Below are 25,219 nucleotides of genomic sequence, written 5' to 3'. Positions count from 1 at the left end.
CTGATCTTTTGGTTTTAGCAGCTGAGCTCTTAACCGCTGTGCCACCAGGGGTACCCATTAGCCATTAACCCAGTGCCGTCGAGTCGATTCCGACTCATAGCAACCCTATAAGACAGAGTAGAACTGCCCCATAGAGTTTCCACAGAGCACCTGGTGGATTTGAACTCCTGGCCCTTTGGTTAGCAGCCATAGCACTTAACCACTATGCCACCAGGGTTTCCATTAGAGAGATGTAAATCAAAACTACGATGAGATGCCATCTTACCCTGACAATAATGGCACTGATCAAAAAAACAGAAAACAACAAATGCTGGCGAGGTTGTGGGGATAGTGGGAACATAACGTTGTACAACCACTATGGAAAACAATATGGTACTTCTTTAAAAAGGTAGATGTAGAATTACCATATGATCCAGCAATCCCACTCCTAGGTATATATCCTAGAGAAATAAGAGCCATCACATGAATAGACATATCCACACCCATGTTCATTGCAGCATTATTCACAATAGCAAAAAGATGAAAACAACCTAAATGTCCATCAACAGATGAACGGTACACAGTGGAATACTATGCAGTGATAAAGAGTCATGATGAATCTATATAACATCTCACAACGTGGATGAATCTGGAGGGCATTGTGTTCAGTGAATTAAGTCAAATCACAAAAGGACAAATATTGTATAATAACCGCTATTATAAAATGTCAAGAATAGGTTTCCACACAGAAAGAAACATTCTTTGATGGCTACCAGGGATTGATTGGGGGAGGGAATCTCTAACTAGATAGTAAACAAGTATTAATTCTGGTGAAGGGAAAGATAGTACACAGTATGCGGAAAGTCAGCACAAGGTGACCAAGGCAGAGGAAGACACTGAGAGGTATGTGAGAATAAAGGCCAAATATAGTAAATGCTATAACATACACAATCCCGCAGCAACAGTAATAAGAAACAATAATTTATGAGTGGATACATAGGCTAACATGTATGCTGAATAGGTGAGGGAGGTCATACACCTCATATGTATTTACGCATGGTTGTGGATATTTTTACATGCATATTTGTAAATGCATGTATACATATATATATATGTATACATATATATGTAAAAGAATAGAATACATGGCGGGGGGCAGTTAGAGAAACTACCTAGACATCAAGACGGAACAACTGGACTTGAAGGCTAAGGACCATAGTCCCAGGGGACATTTAGGTCAATTGGCAAAACACAGCTCATAAAAATAATGTTCTGTATGCCAACCTGGTGAGTAGCATCTGGGGTCTTAAAAGCTTGTGAGCAGCCATCCAAAAAGCAACTGTTGGTCTTTTCCGACCTGGAACAATGGGGAAGGAAGAAGACTGAAGGTGCAAAGAAGCTGTTAGTCCAAAGAACCAACGCTCCACATGAACCACAGCCTTCTCGAACCTGAGACCGAAAGAACTAGATGGTGCCCAGCTACCAGTAACCAACTGTTCTGACCAGCATCACAATAGAAGGTCCCAGTTAGAATGGGTAAAAAATGTAGAACAAAATTCATATTTTTAAAAAAAAAAAAAAAAAAGACCAAACCTACTGGTCTGAAAGATTGGAGGAACCCCAGACTATTGCCCTAGTACAGCCTTCTAACCTGAAACTGAAGACACTCCCAGAGGCCACCTTTTAACCGACTAATACAAAGGGCTCTAAAATAAACAACAGCACCGGTGAAGATTGTGCTGCTGAGAATAGCCAAGTATACAAGACCAAAGGGGTAACATTTGTCCAAAACCAAAGATGAGAAGGCAGGGAGGGACAGAGAAACTGGACTGATGGAAATGGGGAACCCAGGGAGGAAATGGGGACAGTGCTGACACATGGCAGGGATTGCAACCAGTGTTGCAGAACAGTTTGTGTAAGAGTTATTTGTAAGTAAAATGTTCAAAAGAAGAACAAAAAAATAAGCATAGAGGGTAGTATGAAAATGTCAAAGACATATGCAAAAAGCATTTGGGAAAACACCATTTTTAAAATCAAGATTTGAGTATAAACATTTAAGCATTTCCTATTGATAGATTATTTTACATGGGCTCTAAGGAAATTGAAAGGAGTGTTTTCCTTAATGGAGAAGTTTCTCAGGATGCAATCAAAAGTTCGTTTTTGTGAGACTCTTAGCCAGTATTCCACCTCTATTTAAAAAAAAAAAAAAATTGGCCATTCATTATAGTTGTGATGTTTACGATTCCTATGTAGAGTTTAATCTTGCAAGTCTCCAACAGCAGACGGTATATATTCCTTCTAGATATTAAGAGCTCGGTGTGTGTGACTACCGCCAGAGGCCCACTGTGCCTGAGTGATGGCTTCGTGGTCTGCTTAGGTGCCCCATGGGCATAGAGAGGTGGCATCACACAGAGTAAAGAATAAGTTATTCCATTTAGTTATTTTTTGAAAAATTTAAATACAGCTCTAAATTTTGACATCTGAAATAACCTTTACTAATTATCTTTTAAAGCAAGACTTACAAAATCCAACTACCTATGTACTGTTAGGAACTCATGTATTTTATTTACTGCTTAATCACATCCTGATTTCCTGTAGACTGGAGTAAATCTACAACTGTCTGAATCTCACCACTAACCCAAACTATGATAATTGGAAATTATAGTCAGTGACGGAGCAGAAGGCCTAGCTGTGGATTGAAATTTTGGGGTTCATAATGTGCTGTTTCAGCAAATGCGTATTTCAAGAATGTTCTTCTTTTTCCTCTCCCCTGTAGGAAGATAAAAATATCAGGTGGGCATCCCGATGGGATTATATTTTGGAATCTATGCCTCATACCCACATTCAGTGGTTTAGGTAAGAGTACACTTAACCTGCTTTCTGTTTTGTACTTACTGTAATTTTTGTTCCTTTGACCACCGCCTTTGCTCTCTAATCCTCTCCAGTTACTCAGAAGTCTGGGCTTTTGAATCACATAGACTTGGGTTCAAATCCTGGCTTCAGGTCACTGACTGTGGGCCAGGGCAGGTCACTCTTTTTTTCAGAGTCTGTTTATTTGTCTAGAAATAATCACCTCGTGGGATTGTTGTAAGAATTAGATAATTAAATATCGAATTTAAGTGAGTACCTGTCATGTAAGAGCGTTCCATGCCTGTCATAAGCTGCTGTTATTGTTATTACTATTTTTTTATTATTCTTTTCAAAGCCTGACTCAAAACTTTTATCTAGAAAGCTATTCATGGTGCCATTACTCTTCTTTTCCTATTTTGCTGACTAATCTTTTTGATACTCATTAGTTTGCCACTTAAATGGTTCTTTAGTTAATTTATCAGGGTAGGGACCAGTTCTTTCTTAATTCCTTGCAGTTTGTGCTACAGTGATTTGGAGACAGTGGTTATTTAATAGTGTTGACCAGACAAAAAAATTCTACTTCTAAATAGACTACAAAATTGTACTGTATTATGATAAGTGTATAAACTTATGAATCTGCTTAGAAGGAAACATGGAAAAACAGTTCATTGAATTTGTGGGGCTTTAGATAAAGTTTAATTTTGGTTTTTCATCAGTGCTATTTAATGTTACTCAATAAACAGTTTAAATAAGAGTTTTACTACTCCCAAGACTAAGCTAGAAATTAATCATGGTGTGCTTATTTCTATAGCATAATGAATTCCCTGGTAATTGTGCTCTTCTTATCTGGAATGGTAGCTATGATTATGTTACGGACACTGCATAAAGATATTGCCAGATATAATCAGATGGATTCTACGGTGAGTGGAAACATTTTAACTGCTGTCTGACAACAGTCTTTATTTTTACTTTGGGAAAAGTTTAAATAGCTTTCAACAGAATCTGGTTCTAAAACACTGTTCTGAAAAGTTATCTTGAATTCACATTTTCAAATAAGAAAGCGATACTTAAGAATTCGTGTTCTCTAGAAATCTCATTATTACAGCATCCTAGAGAAGGAAACAAATTCTCAAAGCCAAACTGTTCATAATCTCAGCTGTGTCAGTGGATTGGTGCAGGAGAGGAGTAGTGTAAACTGTGTCCTCCTCCTTCACTCAGGCGCCACCAGCTTGGTCAGGTTCTCCATTGCCAACACACACCCAGTTTGTGAAATGGCGGAGTTGAGTAGAATATCTCCCAGGCAGTAGTTATTTGTGTGTGTACGTAATTTTTTTTAATTACTTTTAACTGAGTTTTCAGTCATTTCAAACCTTTTGATATATTCAAAGCAATTTAACAACCCAGTCTTATTTATTCTCAAACATCATAAATTGCATAATGTTATGCATTTTATATATTTTCATTTTATAGCAGCAAACTAAAAAAATTTCCACAAGAATCACAGTAAAAAAAAAAACAAACTCAGATTTTTATTATTTCCTTTTCCCCAGTTTCTTCAGCCTTTTTCCCCCAACCTTTCCATCCTGTTCTAATTAGAAAAAGAATATGTTAACATTTATAAACTTTAAGCATTTCTACTTGTCTTTTTTTTCCCTCATGATTTTTATTGGTTACATTAAATGTTACTGATATAAGTCTTATTAAATATTTTATTAAAATAATTTCAAGATACTCTGTTCGTAATTGGCTATTCCAAATAATTGCTAGGTTAGTGGAGTTTTTTTCTTCATTTGTACGGAGACACCATATGGAATATGACCTGTGGCAGCCCTGCTTCCACTCTCGCTCCCTCTCTTTTCCTCCCTCCAGTCTCTTCAGCATAACAGTCAGAGTGAGATCACATCATTCCTGATCACAGCACTCTAGTGGCTTTCCGTTTAACTCAGAGCCAAAGTCAGAGCCCTCATAATGCCTGTAATACCCTGGATAATCTCACCCTCAGACCTCTGTTCCAACCGTCCTGAACACTGACCAGGTGCTGTCGTATCTCCAGTATTTCAAACAGTGCCCAGCATATAGTTGGTGCTCAGTAAATATTTGTTAGATGAATGCATAAATAAGTCAGTCAGTCATTGATGTACCACAGTTGTTGATGCATTGCTGGGCTTATGGTAGGTAAAAGTGGTCTCCGAGAACCCCCTCTCCATCCCAGCCCCCGAAAAGGTGAGCCGAGGCTAGAGCAGGAAACAGAATGCAAGCATGAGATGTTGGGGTCACCGCGTGGGTGGGTGTCTAGATCAAGTCTTTATGCATTTGGGAGGCTAAGCCTTGGGTCAGTAGTGAAGTTGCTGAACGTCACTCTCCTGTTTGAAGACTGGATTCTGGAAGTGGGATCAGAATGGTTCTAGGTCAGTACGTGCCATCTGATTCTTAGCAGAGTCAAGTAGAAATCCTCAGAAGGAAAGTCTACCATATTTAAGTTGTCAGAATTCCTACAATTTAAGATCAATTAAATATGAGCTTTCCATCAGAGTCACAAAATTTAAACTGGATTTAGACCCCCAAAGATTTCAGATACTGGAATTATTAGTTACAGAGTATAAAATACGTGAAAAAGTAACAGCTAAGAAATTTCCAGAACAGGTGAAAAATAAGACTCCATAGATAAAGGAAGAACAGTTTATCCCAAGCATAATAAATATTAGGAAAAAAAAATTCACACGTAGATCAGTTGTGGTAAAACCATAGAACATCAGGGACAAAGAGAGGATCTTAGAATTGGCCAGAAGGGGAAAAAAAAAGGCCAAGCATCTGCAAAGGAATAACAATCAGATTGACAGGGGAGCCCCAAGAATAATGTGTTTACACTGGTGAGAGAAATGAACTCTTCACCTGGAATCACATACCCAGAAAATTCATCTTTCACGAATGGAGGTAAAATACCTTTTTCAGACTAACAAAAACAGTTGACCACAAACAGACCTTCACTGAAGGAATTTCTAGAGAAATTCTTTAGGAGAAAGGAAAACAATCCTAAAGGGAGATTTAGAAGGATGGGTGAGTGAAGAAATCCCAGATAAACATTTTCTGTATATAATAATAATGAGTCGAAATTTGGAATTTAGCAAAGGTGTATCAGCAGAGAAAAGACAGATTATTTGACAGATGGTATTGGGACAAAGTGGGTGGCCATCTGGAAAGTAATTAAGGTAGATTCCAACTTGACTCCTTATATTAAAATCATTAATGATTTAAATGCAAATGTGGCACACTAAAATACTAGAAGAAAACATGGGAAATTATCTTTAAATCTTGGAGGTGAGTGGAGTTTTGCAAGTATGACAGCCAGAAGTCATAAAAGAAGTGATTGCTACATGATTGGTGTATTAAAAAATAAGTGAATAGTGAACAGTGCCATAAACAAGTGGAGTGGAAGGGAAGTAGACAGATAAATACAGGGGCTGTTCAGGAGATGGTATGGAGCGGTGGTTGACTTGTTGGCCCTGGAAAAAGGGCAGAAGAGAGAGTAAAGCCAGTGAATGACCCCAGCCAGGTTTCTGACTTAAGTCACCAGGTTGATGGTTGTTCCATTTACTAAGATGGGAAATAATGAAGAAGAACTAGGCCCTGGAGGGAGGCCAGATGAATTTTTGGACACAAGTGTAAGATGTTAGTGAGACAGCAGTATAGCTGTTAGCAAGTGAGGAGATAACAAGGATCCAGTAGTATAAGAGCAAGGTCTGGGTTGGAAGTGATCATTATAAACGGTAGCCAGACATGTAAAAAGATGTGCATATTTACATGGAAACATGTTTACAACACAGTAAATGCGAAAACAAGTTTTAGAGCAATATTACAGCATTTCTTTTTTGTAGCAGAGAAAGAAGTTCCCACAAAGGTCTGGACGAATCGATCTTGAATCATTACAGAGCTTGGATTTTATATTCTTCTTTGTACATTTCTTCATCATTTAAATTTTATTTTACAAGGAGCATGTACTGTTTTTATTGTTAGAAAATAAAGAGCTTTCATTTTGTAAATTAAATAAAAATCAGCATGCCCTGGTCAGGTGTCTTAACGCAGCAGTAGTTTAGAGTAGCAGTTCCCAAGTCGCGGCAAAAATCTTCGTCTCCTATTTCAAGTCATCCCAGGTGGCTCCATGTCATCCATTCAGCTGTTGGAACGACCCTGTTGACCACCGCTTTCTCATCTTTTAACTGCCTCTGCCTTAGAATAACCTCCTAAGAATCTTCAATGATTTAGAAGTGGTTTTCATAGAAGAAATATTTGAGTGCCTGTTCTAGGTACTGAAGATACTGCCTCATACAAAGCAGACAGACTCCCTGTTCTCTAGGGGGAGGGCGCAGACGGTAAACAGCTGGTCAATGTAAGGCATGTTAGGTTCTCGGAAAGGTGAAGCGGAGTAAGGGCGACCTCGTGCCGGGGATTTCATGTCATCAGGGACAGCCTCAGTGCAAGGGGACATTGAGCGGAAACCCAGCAGAGCTGAAGGAGTGAACCATACACACATTGCAAAAAAGGGGAGAGCTTTCCAAGGCGGGCTGCAGTAGCTGTGGAGGCCCCAGGGTGACAGCACACCTGGAACCTGGAAGGAGCAGTGTAGCTAGAGCAGCGTGATAAACACAGGCAATGGAGAGCCGGAGGTGACCTCACAGAGGCAGAGAGGCTCCACATCTAGAGCAGCGTGATAAACACAGGCAATGGAGAGCCGGAGGTGACCTCACAGAGGCAGAGAGGCTCCACATCTGGAGCAGCGTGATAAACACAGGCAATGGAGAGTCGGAGGTGACCTCACAGAGGCGGAGAGGCTCCACATCTGGAGCAGCGTGATAAACACAGGCAATGGAGAGTCGGAGGTGACCTCACAGAGGCGGAGAGGCTCCACATCTAGAGCAGCGTGATAAACACAGGCAATGGAGAGTCGGAGGTGACCTCACAGAGGCGGAGAGGCTCCACATCTAGAGCAGCGTGATAAACACAGGCAATGGAGAGTCGGAGGTGACCTCACAGAGGCGGAGAGGCTCCACATCTAGAGCAGCGTGATAAACACAGGCAATGGAGAGTCGGAGGTGACCTCACAGAGGCGGAGAGGCTCCACATCTAGAGCAGCGTGATAAACACAGGCAATGGAGAGTCGGAGGTGACCTCACAGAGGCGGAGAGGCTCCACATCTAGAGCAGCGTGATAAACACAGGCAATGGAGAGTCGGAGGTGACCTCACAGAGGCGGAGAGGCTCCACATCTAGAGCAGCGTGATAAACACAGGCAATGGAGAGTCGGAGGTGACCTCACAGAGGCAGAGAGGCTCCACATCATGTAGGGCTGTGTGAGAGCTGTGTTTTTGTTTTTACTCTGAGGAGAAAGGGAAGCCATTGGATTGGAAGGAGGAGCGACATAGTCTGACTTACGTGTTGAAAGGGTCCATCTGGCTGCCGTATTGAGAACTGACTGACAGGGATAAGGGCGGGAGCAGATCAGCTTAATGTATATTGAACCAGGGGCTAGTGGTGGGTCCTGGGTATATTTTGGAGCTAGAGCTGTAAAATTTGTTAAAGGGTTGTACACGAAGTATGAAAGAAAGGGACAAATCGAGGATGACTGTGAGGTTTTGGGGCCTGAGTAACTGAAGGATAGATTTTATATCCACTGAGGGAGGCTGTAGGAAGAGCAGGTTGAAGTGGGGAAAGAGAGTTGGTTCAGTTGTGGATTCTTTTCAAGACGTCTCTTAAACCATCAAGTGAAGATGTTGATTGGCAGATGTGTCTGTGGGCAGTGGTGGTTCAGTGGTACAATTTTCGTCTTTCATGAGGGAGGCCTGGGTTGCATTCCTGGCCAGTGCCCCTCAAGCACAGCCACCACCCATCTATCAGTGGAGGTTTGCATGCTGCTATGATGCTGAACAGCTTTCAGCAGAGCTTCCAGACTAACAGACTAGGAAGAAAGGCCTGGTGAACTGCTTATGAAAAATCAGCCAGTGAAAACCCTATGGGTCACAGTAGTCCAGCCCAGATGTGGTTGGGGTCACCACGAGTCAGGAGCCAACTCAGCAGCAGCTAACAACGTCTGTGTGTGGCTGCACGGAAGCAGTTTGGGCCCTAGTGGCGCAGTGCTTAAGCACTTGGCTGCTAACCAAAAGGTTGGCAGTTCTACTCTGTCCTGTAGGGTCGCTATGAGTCGGCATTGACTCGATGGCAACAGGTTTGGTTTTTTTGGTTTTATAGCTAAGCCTATTGCACTAGCAAAGTAAGTATAATATGAAAGCTAATACCATTTGTGTATTTTTGAGATTAATAAAAGTAGACTGAAAAGGATAGAGTGGAATTAAAAATTAAATCAAGTTGGATCAGAAAGCTTGACTTAAAATAGAAATAGGTAAGTATCGTGTTGTCTTTATATTTCTTTTTCAAGTTTCTCAGTAGCTGTATTTATAGACCTTACTACATGATATTCCTTTAAAAACAATTTAAGAAATACATATAAAGCTCCAAGTCAAGCTTTATACATCAAATTTGAAATAGATGTTAGCATTTTTAAGTTTTTTCTTTAATTTTCTGTAACAACATATTCAACAGTGAACAAACTGTCTAGTTGTCTTGGTGATTCCACATGAAAATTAAACTGATTTCATTCTGGTTTTAGGAGGATGCTCAGGAAGAATTTGGCTGGAAACTAGTTCACGGCGATATTTTCCGTCCTCCAAGAAAAGGGATGCTGCTCTCCGTCTTTCTAGGATCAGGGACACAGATTCTAATTATGACTTTTGTGACTCTGTGTAAGTGTTAAGTGAAAATTAAAAAGTTAAAAAATACTTTTTCTAAATAATTATTTGAAAACAAGTTTTCCAAAGTGAGGTAGCTAGGCTAGATAGTTTCCAAAAGTCCTTTCAGCTCTCAGAATCTGCGTGCTTTGACTATAAATGACTGAGAAAGGGTTAGCTATGCCCAGAGGCTGACTCCTCATATCTTTGTTTAGTTCTAAAGAGCCCAAGTTTGAATGTTTCACCCTAAAGGAACCTAGTGTTATTTTTAAATAGAAGCAAAGTATGATTCATAGTGGGAATATATTTTATCCATATTCATTTTAAAAGCTGTATTTGAATCTCAGAAAAGCTGAAAACCTCTCAAGCATTTGGTCAGCCTCCCCCAGTGAAGAGAAAGCTGGGGTCTTAGGAACTCTGATCAACTTCCCAAGTGGAGTTTGCCATGCCTGTGACCAGATGAACGCAGCGCATTAAATTTCACTAAGATTCAGCCGGCCTGCCGCCTGGTAGCATAGTGTGTACGTTTTCGTGAAGTTGTATTTTCTTGTTTGAAAACTGAGAGGCCACGTCTAACATTTCACGACAAAGGAGGCAGTAATATATTTACAATAACTTTGAGTTACTTATTTTATAGTTTTCGCTTGCTTGGGATTTTTGTCACCTGCCAACAGAGGTGCGCTGATGACGTGTGCTGTGGTCTTATGGGTGCTGCTCGGAACTCCGGCGGGTTATGTTGCTGCCAGATTCTATAAGTGTAAGTAAAAGCTACCCTGGCTGTGTCTCAAATCAGTCATCTGATTTGTAACATCAATGGCTCTGAACCTTTGTGCCGGATAATTAAAGCTGTTTGTAGTAGGTGTGTGTCATTATTTTAAAGGAGCCTGATTGGTGATTTCTTTTGTGAAGCAAATAACTATCCTTAGATTTATTTTTTCAAAAATCCTTTGGCAGTGAAATAAGCAAATTTAGGTATTGCTTATCCACCACTCCTTCCCTCTTTTTTGTTTAAAAAAGTTTTGAACTGAGAAGAACACATACTTCTGTGGTTACAAGGAGGGGAGGGAGGGAGGGGGTTTTTTACTGATTAATTAGTAGATAAGAACTGCTTTAGTTGAAGGGAAGGACAACACTCAATACATGGAAGGTCAGCTCAATTGGACTGGACCAAAAGCAAAGAAGTTTCCGGGATAAAATGAATGCTTCAAAGGTCAGCGGAGCAAGGGCGGGGGTTTGGGGACCATGGTTTAAGGGGACTTCTAAGTCAATTGGCAAAATAATTCTAGTATGAAAACATTCTGCATCCCAGTTTGAAATGTGGCGTCTGGGGTCCTAAATGCTAACAAGCGGCCATCTAAGATGCATCAATTGGTCTCAACCCACCTGGAGCAAAGGAGAATGAAGAACACCAAGGCCACACGACAACTAAGAGCCCAAGAGACAGAAAGGGCCACATGAACCAGAGGCCTGCATCATCCTGAGACCAGAAGAACTAGTTGGTGCCCGGCCACAATCGACGACTGCCCTGACAGGGAGCACAACAGAGAACCCCTGAGGGAACAGGAGATCAGTGGGATGCAGACCCCAAATTCTCCTAAAAAGACCAGACTTAATGGTCTGACTGAGACCAGAGGAATCCCGGCGGTCATGGTCCCCAAACCTCTGTTGGCACAGGACAGGAGCCATCCCCGAAGACAACTCATCAGACATGAAAGGGACTGGACAGTGGGTAGGAGAGAGATGCTGATGAAGAGTGAGCTAATTGTATCAGGTGGACACTTGAGACTGTGTTGGCATCTCCTGTCTGGAGGGGGGATGGGAGGATAGAGAGAGTTGGAAGCTGGCAAAATTGTCACGAAAGGAGAGACTGGAAGGGCTGACTCATTAGGGGGAGAGCAAGTAGGAGTATGGAATAAGATGTATATAAGCTTATATGTGACAGACTGACTTGATTTGTAAACATTCACTTGAAGCTCAATAAAAGTTAATAAAAAAAAAAAGTTTTGACTTACTGGGTTTGGGTGAACAACTTAGGTTTGTTATTTTCATTGAAGCATATGTAGACTAATAAAGGAAGAAAACTATACAAACAAGCAGTTGCTGATTTATTAACTAAAACAGGTAATACATATAGGTATATGTTTTCTTACATATGAGATGTCATATTTAAAATTGTATCAATATTTATAAACATCGTCTGTATTTAAAGTAAACTCCCTGCTTAAAAGAGCCCTAGAGTGAGTTACTTTTGTAATATAATTAGTTACAATCTCTTGTGTTCTACTTTTCTGAAATAAAATAAAGTTCAGTGAAAAAAAGGGTCAGGGCCACAGAGTAAGGATGGGATGTGATTAGACGATATAGAAAGCAGCCTTACCGGGGTCAGTGAATGCCAGATTCTTCCCTCTTTAGGAATGCTGAAGCCCCTTGAGATGGTCCCATAGGTAATCTGTGATTTAAAGTGCCAGGGAGATGCAACAGAGCTGGGATTCCCCACAGCTTTCTGAATAAATTTGAGGTAAAACCCAGTAGGGTTACATAGGTGACCTTTAGGTGGGAATTACTGGTTTCAGCCCCAGGTAGGAACATTGGCTAGACTTTGCCAGATGCATTTCTTTCCTAAGCGTGAGAAGTACTATGTGTCAAGTGTATTAATTTCTGAGTATTTTGGGAAGTTTTTTCATTTTTCTTTCATGCTTTACTAAAAGACATAGGATTAGGGTAGTTACATGCGTATTTTAACACGTATTAGATCCAGTCAGGACTGTCCGCCCGCCCCAGCCGTCTCTCCTCTGCTGCATCCTTCAGACCTCCCAGCGGCAGGTTAAGCAGCGTGTTAGAACAGCACTGAGAGGGTCTGTCACATGATCCCAGTCACAAAAATACTTCATTTTATAGAAGCATTTCTGTTTCAAAAGATATTTTTTAAGTTTTGATTGGAATTGTATTAAACCGAGAATTGGTAATTTCACAATTTTTTTGTCAGTAATGCTATGAATTCAAATCATGTTGTGTATGTATGTGTATATATATATATATGAAATTTTGTCATTTCCTTTTTTTTTTTTAAGTGGTACTTAAATTTGCTTATAAACTATGTTTTAAAAAAAAAAAAAAAACTTTTTTTAAAAAACCAAAGCTGTTCTCAGATCTCAGCCAGTTTCATCTCTTAACTTTTAAACTGGGAACAGAGGGAGTACCTTCATTTTTTACTCTATATCCTTCAGTATTTGATTTTTTTTTAACGAATTTTTTTACATGAAATAAAAAAAAAAAACACAAATTGGTAAAGGACAAAGTAGAATTTTTAAAGTTCATAAGCAAATTTGTTCTGTCCCGTGGCTATAACCCTTCTACTCTTAATCCCCTTACCCGACATGCTAATCTCCCCACCATCACTACCGTTTACTAGAAACTACACTGCAGTGCTAGAGGAATCCTAAAGATTGAGACCTTTTATGAATATGTAAATGTGTTGCATATCAGGGTTGGGGGTTCCTAGTTTTATAATAAATTCTGCAACTGGCCACAAGATAAACCAGAATCCACGTTGTGCTTTTTCTGTACCCAGTCCCCTATTGGCTTAGAATTTAGGGGGTTTGTTTTGTTTTAAGTTTAAAAAATTAGAAAAGAAAAACTGGTTCAGATGAATTTCTTTTGATAAATTGAACTTGTTTTATGCTGAAGCAGGATTACTCAGGGCAGACCTTTGACGCTGCACATCCCTGGTTTGGATCACTTGATGAGGGAATAGCATATCATTGGCTGGTATCATCTCTTAGGCCGGGGCACGCAGGGGTATATAACAGTTAATGGAATGCCACTTGGAGTGTGGATTTTTGGTTTGCTTAATGAAAAGTCTGTAAGTTACACTACTTTTGTTTTCTTCCATAGCCTTTGGAGGTGAGAAGTGGAAAACAAATGTTTTATTAACATCATTTCTTTGTCCCGGGTAAGTGAATTTTTTCAGTAATTACTTTCTTACTATAGTCGTAGTTTAGTCCCCGAATTATCTGTTTCTTAAATCTTTAATTCTGTCTGTTTCTAAACCATGTAATTAAGAAAGTGAATTTAATTTTAAAAAAGGATAAAAAGCAAATATTTAATAAACACTTGTTGAATGGCTGTTACACCCATTATCTGAGAAAAGCACCTTTTAGACATGAGAATTTTTTTATTCCTTTCTTAATCGTCTTTGTATTCCTTAGTCTGCAGTAGTTAGGCTGACCTGTTGTCATGTAAGACTACATTTGAAGCTTTTGACTTAATCACAGTAAGGAATCCTCACCTGAAGTTAGCTCAGGCAAGTGTATGTTTTCAGATTTTTATCAAAAGTATCATTTTTTTAGAGTCCATTCCATTAAGTAGAGGAACATAAACCGAAAACAAAAAAAAAAACCACCACTGAAAAAAACAGCCCTTGGCCGTCTAAAGGACAGCTTCTGATACCAAGTATCTGATGTGCTTCTGCTCCTGGAAGTAGAGCCCACTTCAACCCCCAGATTTCCAGCAGCCAAGAACTAGCCCCTGAACAGTCAGCAGTGATATTAAAAAAAAAAAAAAAAAGCCAAAGGTTAAATCTAGAATACTAGGACTGTATACTTTGCAGGTCAAAAGTGAAGGAGCTTTCTGGCTGGAAGTGACTGATAAGTGACATTTTTATACAAGTTTGGTATAATATAAACATTCTCTCAGATTATTCCACTGAAGATTCACGTGCCTCTCAGCCGTTCGTGTTCTGTTCAAGTTTTTATGCTTTTCTCAAGCCACATCCTTTGTCTTCTTTCCTCTGCTGTAGACTCAAGAAGTGTCCCTCTTCACCAAGACTGTCTCTCATAAGTTCCTTCAGAATCTTGTTGTTCAGGCATTCTCCCAGCTTCCATTTCTCCTTTCTTCCCTTTCTCCTTTCTCTGTTCTGTTCGTGTGTTTAATCTTATTCCTACAAATATGCATCTTGTTGTTGGCTGTCGAGTCAATTCTGACTCATAATGACCCCATGTGACAGAGTAGACCTGCTCCATAAGGTTTCCTAGGCTGTCGTCCTTACAGGAGGAGATCATGAAGTCTTTCTCCTGTGCAGCTGCTGGGTGGGTTTGAACTGCCAGCCTTTCGGTTAGCAGCTAAGTACTTAACCATTGCTTAGGCCTCCCAAACCCTAAAAAGAGCTTCCCATAAGCAATCATCCCTTTTGTGCTACCTCATTTCTTTCCATCTCCAATAAAATGCCTTGGAAAAAAAAAGTCTACAGTCCTTAATTTTCATTTTTTCAACATATATTTATAGTATATATCTGTCTTTTTTCCCGTATCACTGAAGCGTTTTTCTGCGGTTTCTGGTGATGGTCCCATTTTCAAATCTAGAAGCCATTTTCTTTGTCTTTACCTTTCGACATTGTCTAACATTGGAATACTTTCTCCTTGAAACTCTTTCCTTTTGGGCTTCATAGAAATTATCCCATGCTGGTTCTTCTTTTACATCTCTGATCAGCTCTTCTCTGATTTATCTTCTTCATCCCCCCTTAAAAGTAGGTGTTCACAGCAGTAGGGAAGGTAAGTAGAGAAAGAAAAAGATCTAAGAACCTGAGTATTCCAGGGACAGAGAGGAATTGATGTTCACCTAGGATTGCAAGGATCATTTAATAATAGGAAGCCTCTTCATGTAATTGTACAAGTAAACACCTGTATATAATTATTGCAATAAGTGCAACACAATGGCATTTGATAACATAAAGCCGTTTCCATATATATATTTTTTTCTTTTTTTAATGGATAGAAAAATACTTGCCTTATTAAAAAAGAAAAAACTCTTGTCTATAATTCAGAACCAACATCATATAATGGTGACACACTAGAGCCATTCCCATTAAATCGCTTTTATGGCTTAAGTTATTTAAGTTCTGTTAAACACAGTAAGGCATGAAACAGAAATAAGAGGAATATGTTTCAAAAAGGCAGAGACAGTGTTATTATTTATAGATTTATAGATAACATGATTTGTATAAAAGAGCATCCAAGAATTTCAGCTGTTAAACTTAGATTTAATACTAGTTTGTCAAAATGGCTGGATATCAGCTAAATATTCCAAGATCCTGAACACCACCAATGACCAATTAAATGTTTGAGTAGGGGAGGACTCTGGTCACAGCAGTATTAGCAACAAAAAACCTGCACAGTAGGCAAAATAGCCTCTCAAATATGCAGATCCATATGAGAAACATACAAAGCTTATTAACAATAGACACCAGTTCACTCTGTTGCTTGATAAGAAGACCAAGTACTGTGAAGGGGCTTAGAGATGTGCAGTGGCTGCTGGGTGTAGAACACAGAGCTAGACCATGTGTACATGGAAGCATGCTTCATGTGGTGTCACAAAGCAGAGGAACTGTTAAATAAATGACGCTGTTCCTGCATCACACACACAAAATCAGTTCCAGATGGATTAAAGCCGAAGTGTAAGAGGCAGGCATGACTCTTGGATGAAAATATAGAAGAGTATTAGATCTTCGTGACCACAGGATAGGAGTTTTTTTAAGCAAGGTATACAAGGGATAAAGAAAAAAATGATGAATTCGATAACATTAAAAACTGTGGGCTATATGGAAGTGATTACAATTGATTACAGCCGTGTTTTTTAAAATGTACTCAGAAGAAACAGAGGAAATCAGCTACGTACATTGAGATGTTTGGGCTGAGAAAAAGTCACAGATGGGGAGAAAATATTTTCAAAGGAATTAGTAGGTGAAATATACAAACAATTCACATGTATGATTTTGAAAAAAAAAACATGAAACCCAAATGAAAAATGCACAGCGGGTGTAGCCAGGAGGTCAAAGAATGTGATACCTAAAAAGCGAACAGACCCAGGATGCTCAGCAACAGTTGTCAATAGGAAAGGCAAATTACAGCAACAAATTTCATAATTCCATGTGCGATGAAGATATGTAAAAGGTAACTTTCCTAAACTGCTGGTAGGAGTTTAAGTTAGACAAAACTGATCTGAAGAGCAATTTGGCAATTTCTAGTAAAGTTTTAAATTTGCATAGCCCTTTTTAGTAATGACTCAGCAATTCCACCTTCTGTATATATATCCTAGAAACACATGGGCTCAAAGAGTTATGTTGAAAAATGTTTGTTGCAATAGGGGGAAAAAAAAAATTTCAGGGAGCCTAGTTTTTTTAGTGTCTATCAACAGGAAAGTGGATAAATTGTGTTACACTACACGGTGGAGTACTTTTCATCAGTTAATATGAATGCAGTAGAGCTACATGTTTCAATGTGGATAAATCTTAAAACCATAGTGATTTTTAAAACATGTTGCAGATTGATAGGTATAGTATGATATTATTTATATAAACTTTAAAAACCTACAGAAAAGCTTCTGTGAGTACGTATAATAAATACCAAGTTCATGATAGTGGTATTTTTGGAGAAGAAAGGAGTGAAATAGGAAGGAAGAAGGATTACACAATGGCCCTTAGCTGTAGCTACACTGTTTTCTTCAAGAAAAAAATGTTTTGAATCAAATATGGCATGATGTTAAGATTTGATAAAGCTGGGTTTGCATTTTTTAAATATTTTCAAACATTTTCTTAAAGCGTGAACCCGAGGTGACTAAGAAACAATAGTAGATGAAAGTTTGGCAGGAAGGAGCTCCGAGTAATTGGAGTGGTGGCTCGAGGCCAGTGTGGGATCAGAGAACATGATTATATCCTAGTGGAAGTGATCTTTCAGGAGAAAAACTTTGATAATGGAAGAGGGAATGTGTGAAGTTCTTGAGAAAGTGAGAAAAGGGGTAGGTTTGGGACAAACGAAGGTATTGTAGGAAGAGCCAGAGCTTTGGTCACTTTCAGAAGCCTAGGGTTGAGGCATTTACACACACACACGTTTCTGTGTATGTGATGGTAAGCTAAAGGACAAGCACATGGATGTGTTCATATTAGAGCCCCTACAAATACAGAGGCTTCTCTGTAGAAATATATTAGAAGCCAGAGATGTACTTTACATATTTCTGGTAGCCATTAATTTAAAAAAAAAGGCTAAGTGAAATTAATTGCAGTAATATACTTTATTTAACCAATGTATTCAAAATATTACCATTTCAACCTGTAATCCACAATTATTAATAGTAAGATGTTTTCCATTTTTTTTTTTTTTCCTTTTCACTGAGTCTTCAAAATTTGGTATGTATTTTATATACATCTCAATTCAGAATAGCCACATTTCAAGTTCTTAATAGCTACATGAGATTAATGGCTACCACAGTATAGCCATAAAACATACATAAAATCAAAGATGCCTTGATTTCTGGCCAGTTGCTAATTTAAAAAATATTTAATGCAGTATATTTTCATGTGTTGCAAGTGACTGGACTGGAATTGCTTCTGTGTAAGGCCTAAGAACAGAAACCTATGTCTGGTGTTGAAGCGCTGTGCAGTGCCTTGCACATAGTAGAGTCAGTAAACGTGTATTGAAAGAATACCTTCTGCAGGATGTTTTTGGGAGATGGTGTAGTATAGTGATTAAGAGCTTGTGTTTAAGTCTAGGATCTGCCACCTCCAGTTTCTGTGATGTAGGCAAGTTACTTAACCTGTCACGTATCTTTGAAATAGGGGCAATATTAGTACCTCTCTCATAGTGTTAGTAGATGATATTATAAAGCATTTAGTGAATGTCTGGTATTAGAAACCAGGCCCGTTACTGGTGAAAAATGGAGAGGTCATTTTTGAACCATCTGCCTGTTAAATGTAGGTTCTCTTGTAGGTGCTTTACATCTTCAATCAATTGGCTTTGAGTTTAGCTATACTGGCAAGAAGTAGAGTATTCTTCTCTAGGTCCATAAAATAAAAGCTTTCGTAATTGGAAAGAATTATCCTTGTGAATTTTCAGAGATGTTACTCACTTACCTATGGCTTATAGAGAACAAATTAACAATGGTATACCTTTCCCCCTCTGGCTGGCTATTTAGTATTTTTTAACTTAAATTAATACCTTAATTATCTTTAGTGAAGAAGCATTTCTAAACTATGATTTCTCTGTTCTTTTGCTTTTCTTTCACTAGGCAGTGATAGAAGTCACCTTGAGGAGTCACTGTTTGTGCTTGGTGACCCTCCCTTTCTACTCTCAGCCTCCTTTCCCTTCTTCCTGTATAAAAGGGCTCATCCTGTGGACCCAGGTGTTACTCAGTATTCGAAGTAGTAGCACTTCGGATGCGTGTAGAGGCTGGTTTGGTGGTGGGAGAGAGCAGTAGGAGACCAGTTAGGCCATGACTATAGCTTAGGTCAGCGACAGGGACCATGCATGTAATGCCAGAGCCGGTGAGTATGGAGAGGCAGGAGCCGAAGGGATTTTCCCTGAAAGCAGGTTTTCGTCTACTTCTTATTGGCATTTTCTTTCAAATTGTATTATTAATTGCATATTATATTGTTACTGTATCATTTTGCTTCCAACTCTGGTTTTACCCAGGAGCCTGTTGTGTCTTTCAGGATTGTATTTGCTGACTTCTTTATAATGAATCTGATTCTCTGGGGAGAAGGATCTTCAGCAGCTATTCCTTTTGGAACACTGGTTGCCATACTGGCCCTTTGGTTCTGCATATCCGTGCCTCTGACGTTTATTGGTGCATACTTTGGTTTTAAGAAGAATGTAAGTTTATAGGTGTTAATTTATTCAAATGAATTTCAGCTTAAAGTATATCACGAAAGTGCCTAAAAGATAGAAACTTACCCTGTGGGATCTCACCACCTCCAAATAAAAATGCATTGACAAAAATTTCAGAATCAGCTCTTCCCTTACAGTAAGTATGTAATTAAAAGGAAAAGCCTAACTCTCTCTTTTTGCTGACTGTTATTTTCCAAGTACTGTATTATTCGCTTCTGTGTATTGCTTCGTATAAAGCCATTAGTCAGTGGATAACTGCTGGAAACAGTGGTGACTTGTTCCAGTATTCAGAGTGAATAGTGTACCTGAGGCTAGCCTGGTTCATTGCTTCTAAACACAGATTTCAGTTTGACGACTTAACGTAGATGTTATTGCCATCAGTGTCAGCGTGGAAGCTGAGGAAGAGCAGGCAGATAGGCTAGTACAGAGAAGAATATTAAAATAGATAAGTATGAATCCTTTCTTTCTTTGCTTTAGGCCATTGAACACCCAGTGCGAACCAATCAGATTCCACGTCAGATTCCCGAGCAGTCATTCTACACGAAGCCGTTGCCCGGTATTATCATGGGTGGGATTTTGCCATTTGGGTGCATCTTTATACAGCTTTTCTTCATTCTGAACAGTATTTGGTAAGCTCTGGACAACATCCTCTTATTTCCATTGACCTTCTATGTGATACTAGCTTTCTCTTTTTTTTTAATATGGATGACTGTTTATAGCTTGTAAACAAAAACAGCTCTCCAGTAACCAGCCAACTTAAGGTTATTTTACCTTTTCCAAGGGGGAAAAAGAATTATAGTAACAATACCTATAAACTGAAGGCTTGTTACTTCTTACTTAATTCTCAGAACTTTCCCCATTTTACAGAGGTGAAAATGAGGCTTTTGAGGTTGATTTGCCTGTGTCACACAGCTGCCATGTGACAGAAAATTAACCTAAGGTTATCCAAACCGATGTTCTTAAAAGGCTAATCTGTACTGCTTCAGAGAGGAGATGCTCTGAGCCCTCGATAGAGGGATTTGACAAGCATTGGAGGAAGCCTTGAACTAGATCACCTTCGGAATCCTTTCCAGTCCCAAGATTGTTTCATTCTGTGATTTCATGTTTGCATGGAAAAACTCATAGTGGTAATTTTCAGCTGCTGCAGTGACAGACAGGGTTTGAAGTAGCATAAAGTTAGAACTAAATTTGAGGGTTTTAGTGATCAGAACCTGTCTCTCCTTCCAGATTGTTTTTATAGTAATTTTCAGATTCAGTGATTGTTACTGTATGTAACAAGAAACCTTATGTATCAAATGTGGCCTTTTCTTAGTTTGGCTCTGCCTGTCCATTAACGTTTTGTCAAATGTGTCTGAGTCACTAGTAGACAAATCGACTAAGCATATTTGAGTAAACCTGAGTTTCAGGTTCTACCTGAGAAGAAAGATAAAGCCTGGTGACGTTCCCATATCCTTTCTTCCCCTGCCTGGTGCCCAACCTCCATCACCATCTAAACCTATTAGAACTTGTTTGATTAACTGGGAGAAAACGCAAACATTTTCAGTTCATGAAAAATGAAAAGAGTATATCATTTACTGTGTTAAAGAGAAGATATTTATAATTTTATCAATATGTCAATTTATTATAGGTCTCATCAGATGTATTACATGTTTGGCTTCCTATTTCTGGTGTTTATCATTTTGGTTATTACATGTTCTGAGGCAACTATACTTCTTTGCTATTTCCACCTATGTGCAGAGGTATGTATTAGCAATATTTATTTAACTTAGACTTTTTTTGTAGATTTATTTATAATTTTGTCATATGGCAATCTTGAATACTATTAATTGAAATATTTCTGTTTATTATGATAGAAATTGACCTGTATTCCTAAATCAAATGTAGGCCACTTTAAGATTGAACGAAGATAGTACCTAGTTCAGTATATTCATTTAGAGCTTGCTATTAGAGACTTTAAAATGTTAATTTCTTGAGAATAACCTCTTATAGAATTGTGCTGAATTTTCCTTGTTGAGTTTTTTTAAATGCCTAACTTAAAAATTAATTCTGTTTTTATAATACAGATATTTGTAGACTCAAAGTTTAGTAAAAATAGATGTTCTAAGTGGGACAATTCATTAAAAAGTTTCAGTCATTACATTTTAGTGAATTATATTCGTGGCAATATGGCAGATGATGGCATCTCTATGTATAGGTAAAATTGAATTTTTAAGAATAAGGTTGTGTTAAATTCATTCTTTTATGGTTAATTTCTGTATAGGAGATGATATCTAAGCTTGTTAAACTTGGTATGTTTATATTTTTAAATTGCAGTGAAATTGACATAACATTGAAGTAACCATTTTAAAGTGTACAGTTCAGTGACATTTAATATAATTCACAGCATTTTGGAACCAGCACCTCTGTCTAGTTCCAGAACATTTGCATTACCCCTAAATAAAACCCCATACCCAGCAAGCAGTTACTTCTTATTCTCCCTGCTTCTGGCCCTGGCAGCCACAGTGCGCTTTCTGTGACCGTGGGCTCACCTGTCCTGGACGTTTCATATCATTGGAATCATACGACATGTGACTTTTTGTGTCTGGCTTCTTTTACTTAGCGTAGTGTTTTGTGGTTCATCTGCATTGTAGCATGTGTCAGTACTCTTCGATTTTACTGCCGACTCATATCCCATTGTATGTATATGCCACAATTTGTTTATCCATTTATAGGTTAATAGACATTTTGATTGTTTCCCCTTTTTGGCTATTATGAATAGTGCATCTGTGAACATTGGTGTACAGGTATTTTTTTGAGTACCTGTGTTCAGTTGTTTTAGATATATACCTAGGAATAGAACTGCTGGGTCTTAAAATTCTATGTTTAACTTTTTGAGAACCATGAAACTGTTTTCCATAGCAGCCAAACCAGTTTATATTCCAGCTAGCAGTGTCCAAAGATTCCAATTTCTCTACATCCTCACCAACACTTGTTAATTTCTGTTATTTTGATTATGGCCATCTACATCATCATCACCATCATCCCATAGCCGTCAAGTTGATTCTGACTCATAGCCATTCCAGTGGGTGTGAAGTGGTATCTTATGTTGGTTTTATTTTACATTTCCCTACTGAACAGCTTTTCATGTCCTTGTTGGCCATTTGTATGTCCTTTGCCTATTTTTTAATTGGGCTCTTTGTTGTTGAATTGTAAGAGTACTTTATATATATCCTAGATGTTGTTGTTGTCTTATGCCGTTGAGTCAATTTCAACTCATAATGACCCTACAGGGCAGAGTAGAACTGCCCCATAGGGTTTTCCAGGCTGTAAATCTTCATGAGAGCAGATTCCTAGGCCTGTTCTTCACGGAGCCACTGGTGGGTTGGAACCACGGACCCTTCAGTTGATCAGCCGAGGACCTTGACCATTGCACAACCAGGACTCCTTATAGTCTGGATACTGGACCCTTGTCTGATGTATGATTTTGCAGATATTTTCTCCCGTGCCATAAGCTGTCTTTCTGTTTTCTTGATAATGTCCTTTGAAGTACAGAAGTTTAGTTTTGATGAAGTCTGATTTATCTGTGTTTTCTTTTGTTGCCCGTGCTCTTAGTGTCATATCTAAGAGTCTGTGGCCAAATCCAAGGTCATGAGACTATCTTCATGTTTTCTTTAAGAGTTTTAGCTCTTATATTTAGGTCTTTGATTCATTTGTAGTTTGTTTGTTTTGATTTCATGTTGTAACGAATACAAGATTCCACTGAAATCGCACCAGCTGACAAAGCTGACCTTAATTACGTCCTCAAGGGAAACGAGAGGGTCAGACAAAGCAAACGAGTGGGGACCCGAGGCTGGTGTGGAATAAACGTAAGGGTGAGAGCATTTCAGCAGGAGTCTGACCTGACCCCTGCCAGCGGTTAGTCCCATCACCCTCCCACACCCCCCCTTCTGCAGCGTCTGCCAACTCAGTTGGCTCCTTTCTCTGTTGCAGGTAGAAGCCAATCCAGCAGCACGTCTTTGTACAGGATACAAAGCAAAAGGTTTATCTCATTTGAGGGTAGAAAGTACACATTGTTTGTCATCTGTGTGGTGCGAACACACGTGGTAGTAACTTTAACCGGATCAGAGCTGCTGTCACTGTGTAACCTGTTATGTGATCCAACCTGTCACGTGGTCCTGTAGCTAAGTCAGTGTTCCCAGTTTGCTATACTAAATTGTCACTACAACAGAATGCATGTTTGAGTTCTGAATTTTCTAAACATTTCCAGAAGGCCATTAAAGAACATACAGAACAGAACTGCATTTCAGAAACCTAGACGTGAGGGAGGACTATTGATTGTAAAGTGAACCCTCAGTGACTCTTTCTGGGACCTCTCTTAGGGGGTACAGAGATGAACAGAGGAAACAGTAGAATGTCAGAACATAGAACAGGCATGGGAAGATGGAGCAGGGAAGAGGGAGTTCTAGCCACAAGGCCAACAAACATATCCATGTTCAAAGAGAAATCTGGGTGAAAAAATATGTATATAATACATAAAACGAAGTCAAAGGAAAAAGGGTTCCGTATAACACAGTATCAGAAAGGAACACACTAAATGCAGACGGGCAAGTCAGTCCGTAGCCTGTTCTGACAGGTCCTTCCAGCGTCACTCAGGTTTCTTCTCTTTTATCTCAAGGGTGTTGACAGATGTGGTGACTCAACAAGAGTCTCTCACAGGAAGGTGAGCAGGCTTTGATCATTAGTTTCCGAATCTGTCTGCTCCATGTAGCATCCAACTCAGCATCCAGGTGTCCTTTTGTTTTCGACATAACACATCCGCCTGGTTGTCCACTTGCTCCTTGGTCAGTACAGGGTGAGAAAGGGCACCTCTCCCTCATCCACAGCCTCGGCCTCTGCTCCCAAAGCCCCCTCTTTCCCCACCTATCATACCCTGACCTCTACCTCTGATTCTGCCACGACGCATAGCTCCATGCCACGGGACCCCTCTCCCAGGACCTCCACCACCTCCACACCACTGCTTCTTAAGCCTGTTCAGGGAGCTATGGCTTGTCCACCTCAGCGCAGGTTTTGACCTGGGAGTGACATCCCACCCCTAAGTAGGGTACTCCTGGCACGTCCCCCATGTAGTCCTCCTCTGGGAAAGCCTCTCTGGATTAGGGGCAGGCCTCGTCCTCTCATCACTCCTCGCTGGGGCCCCTATGGGTTGGCCAAACTGTGCCTGGATGTTACTCTCACCCAGGCACTGCTTTAAGCTCTGCTTAGTTGTAATGCTGCATGGACGGGGGCCTATTCTGTCCCTGCTGGGCCGCTCTTCTCTTTCAAGCACTGGCCAGCTGCTGCATTGCTGCGTCGAAGCCCAAATGTTCCCTGGCATCAGCTGTTTGTTCTTTAGCGTATAGGTCATGCAGTTGCTGTTGAGCCGATTCTGACTTACGGCGACTCCGTCTGCATGAGAGTAGAACTGCGCTCCGTAAGGTTTTCAGTGGCGGATTTCTTGAAAGTAGATTGCCAGGCCTTTCTTCCTTTAGTTAATTTTTGTATGCTGCGAGGTAGGAATCTAACCTCATTCTTTTGCATGTGGAAACCCAGTTGTCCCAGCACCATTTATTGAAGAGGCTGTTTCCTCATTGAGTAGACTTGGTACCTTGTCGAAAATCAACTTGCAGTAAATGTGTGGGTTTATTTCTGGATTATCAGTGCTGTGCCTTTGGTCTGTGTGTCTGTTCTTATGCCAGTACCACACTGTTTTGATTATGATGGCTTTGTAGTACGTTTTGAGACCAGAAAGTGTGGTTCCCTCCAGCCTGTTCTTTTTCAGTATCGTTGTGGTTATTTGGGGCTCCTTGCAATTCCATGTGAATTTGAGAGGCATCTTTTCCATTTGTGCAAAAAAGGCCATTGAAGTCTTGTTTGGGATGGCGTTAAATCTGTAGATCTCTTTGAAGAGTATTGCCATCTTAGTAATAGTAAGTATTCC

The 25,219-nt window shown here is 39.6% G+C and overlaps 1 protein-coding gene and 1 pseudogene across 2 annotated transcripts in view; one reads left to right on the top strand and one right to left on the bottom strand.

Annotated features, from left to right (window-relative positions):
* The window catches only part of TM9SF2 (transmembrane 9 superfamily member 2), a 184,530-nt gene that overhangs the window by 154,742 nt on the left and 4,569 nt on the right, over window positions 1–25,219 (top strand). For both annotated transcript variants that reach the window (XM_064275277.1, XM_064275276.1), the window contains 8 exons: window positions 2,756–2,835; window positions 3,641–3,749; window positions 9,490–9,622; window positions 10,245–10,364; window positions 13,502–13,559; window positions 19,089–19,248; window positions 19,741–19,892; window positions 20,891–21,002. In XM_064275277.1, the coding sequence (XP_064131347.1) occupies window positions 2,756–2,835; window positions 3,641–3,749; window positions 9,490–9,622; window positions 10,245–10,364; window positions 13,502–13,559; window positions 19,089–19,248; window positions 19,741–19,892; window positions 20,891–21,002 (924 nt within the window). The remainder of the gene's footprint in view (window positions 1–2,755; window positions 2,836–3,640; window positions 3,750–9,489; window positions 9,623–10,244; window positions 10,365–13,501; window positions 13,560–19,088; window positions 19,249–19,740; window positions 19,893–20,890; window positions 21,003–25,219) is intronic.
* LOC104846253 (chromatin target of PRMT1 protein-like) lies at window positions 23,354–24,646 on the bottom strand (annotated as a pseudogene).

This window comes from Loxodonta africana, chromosome 23 (assembly GCF_030014295.1).
Source record: "Loxodonta africana isolate mLoxAfr1 chromosome 23, mLoxAfr1.hap2, whole genome shotgun sequence".
NCBI classification, from domain to species: domain Eukaryota; kingdom Metazoa; phylum Chordata; class Mammalia; order Proboscidea; family Elephantidae; genus Loxodonta; species Loxodonta africana.
The sequence above is the reverse complement of the archived record's forward strand: the minus strand, read 5'-3'. Positions and strand labels throughout refer to the sequence as shown.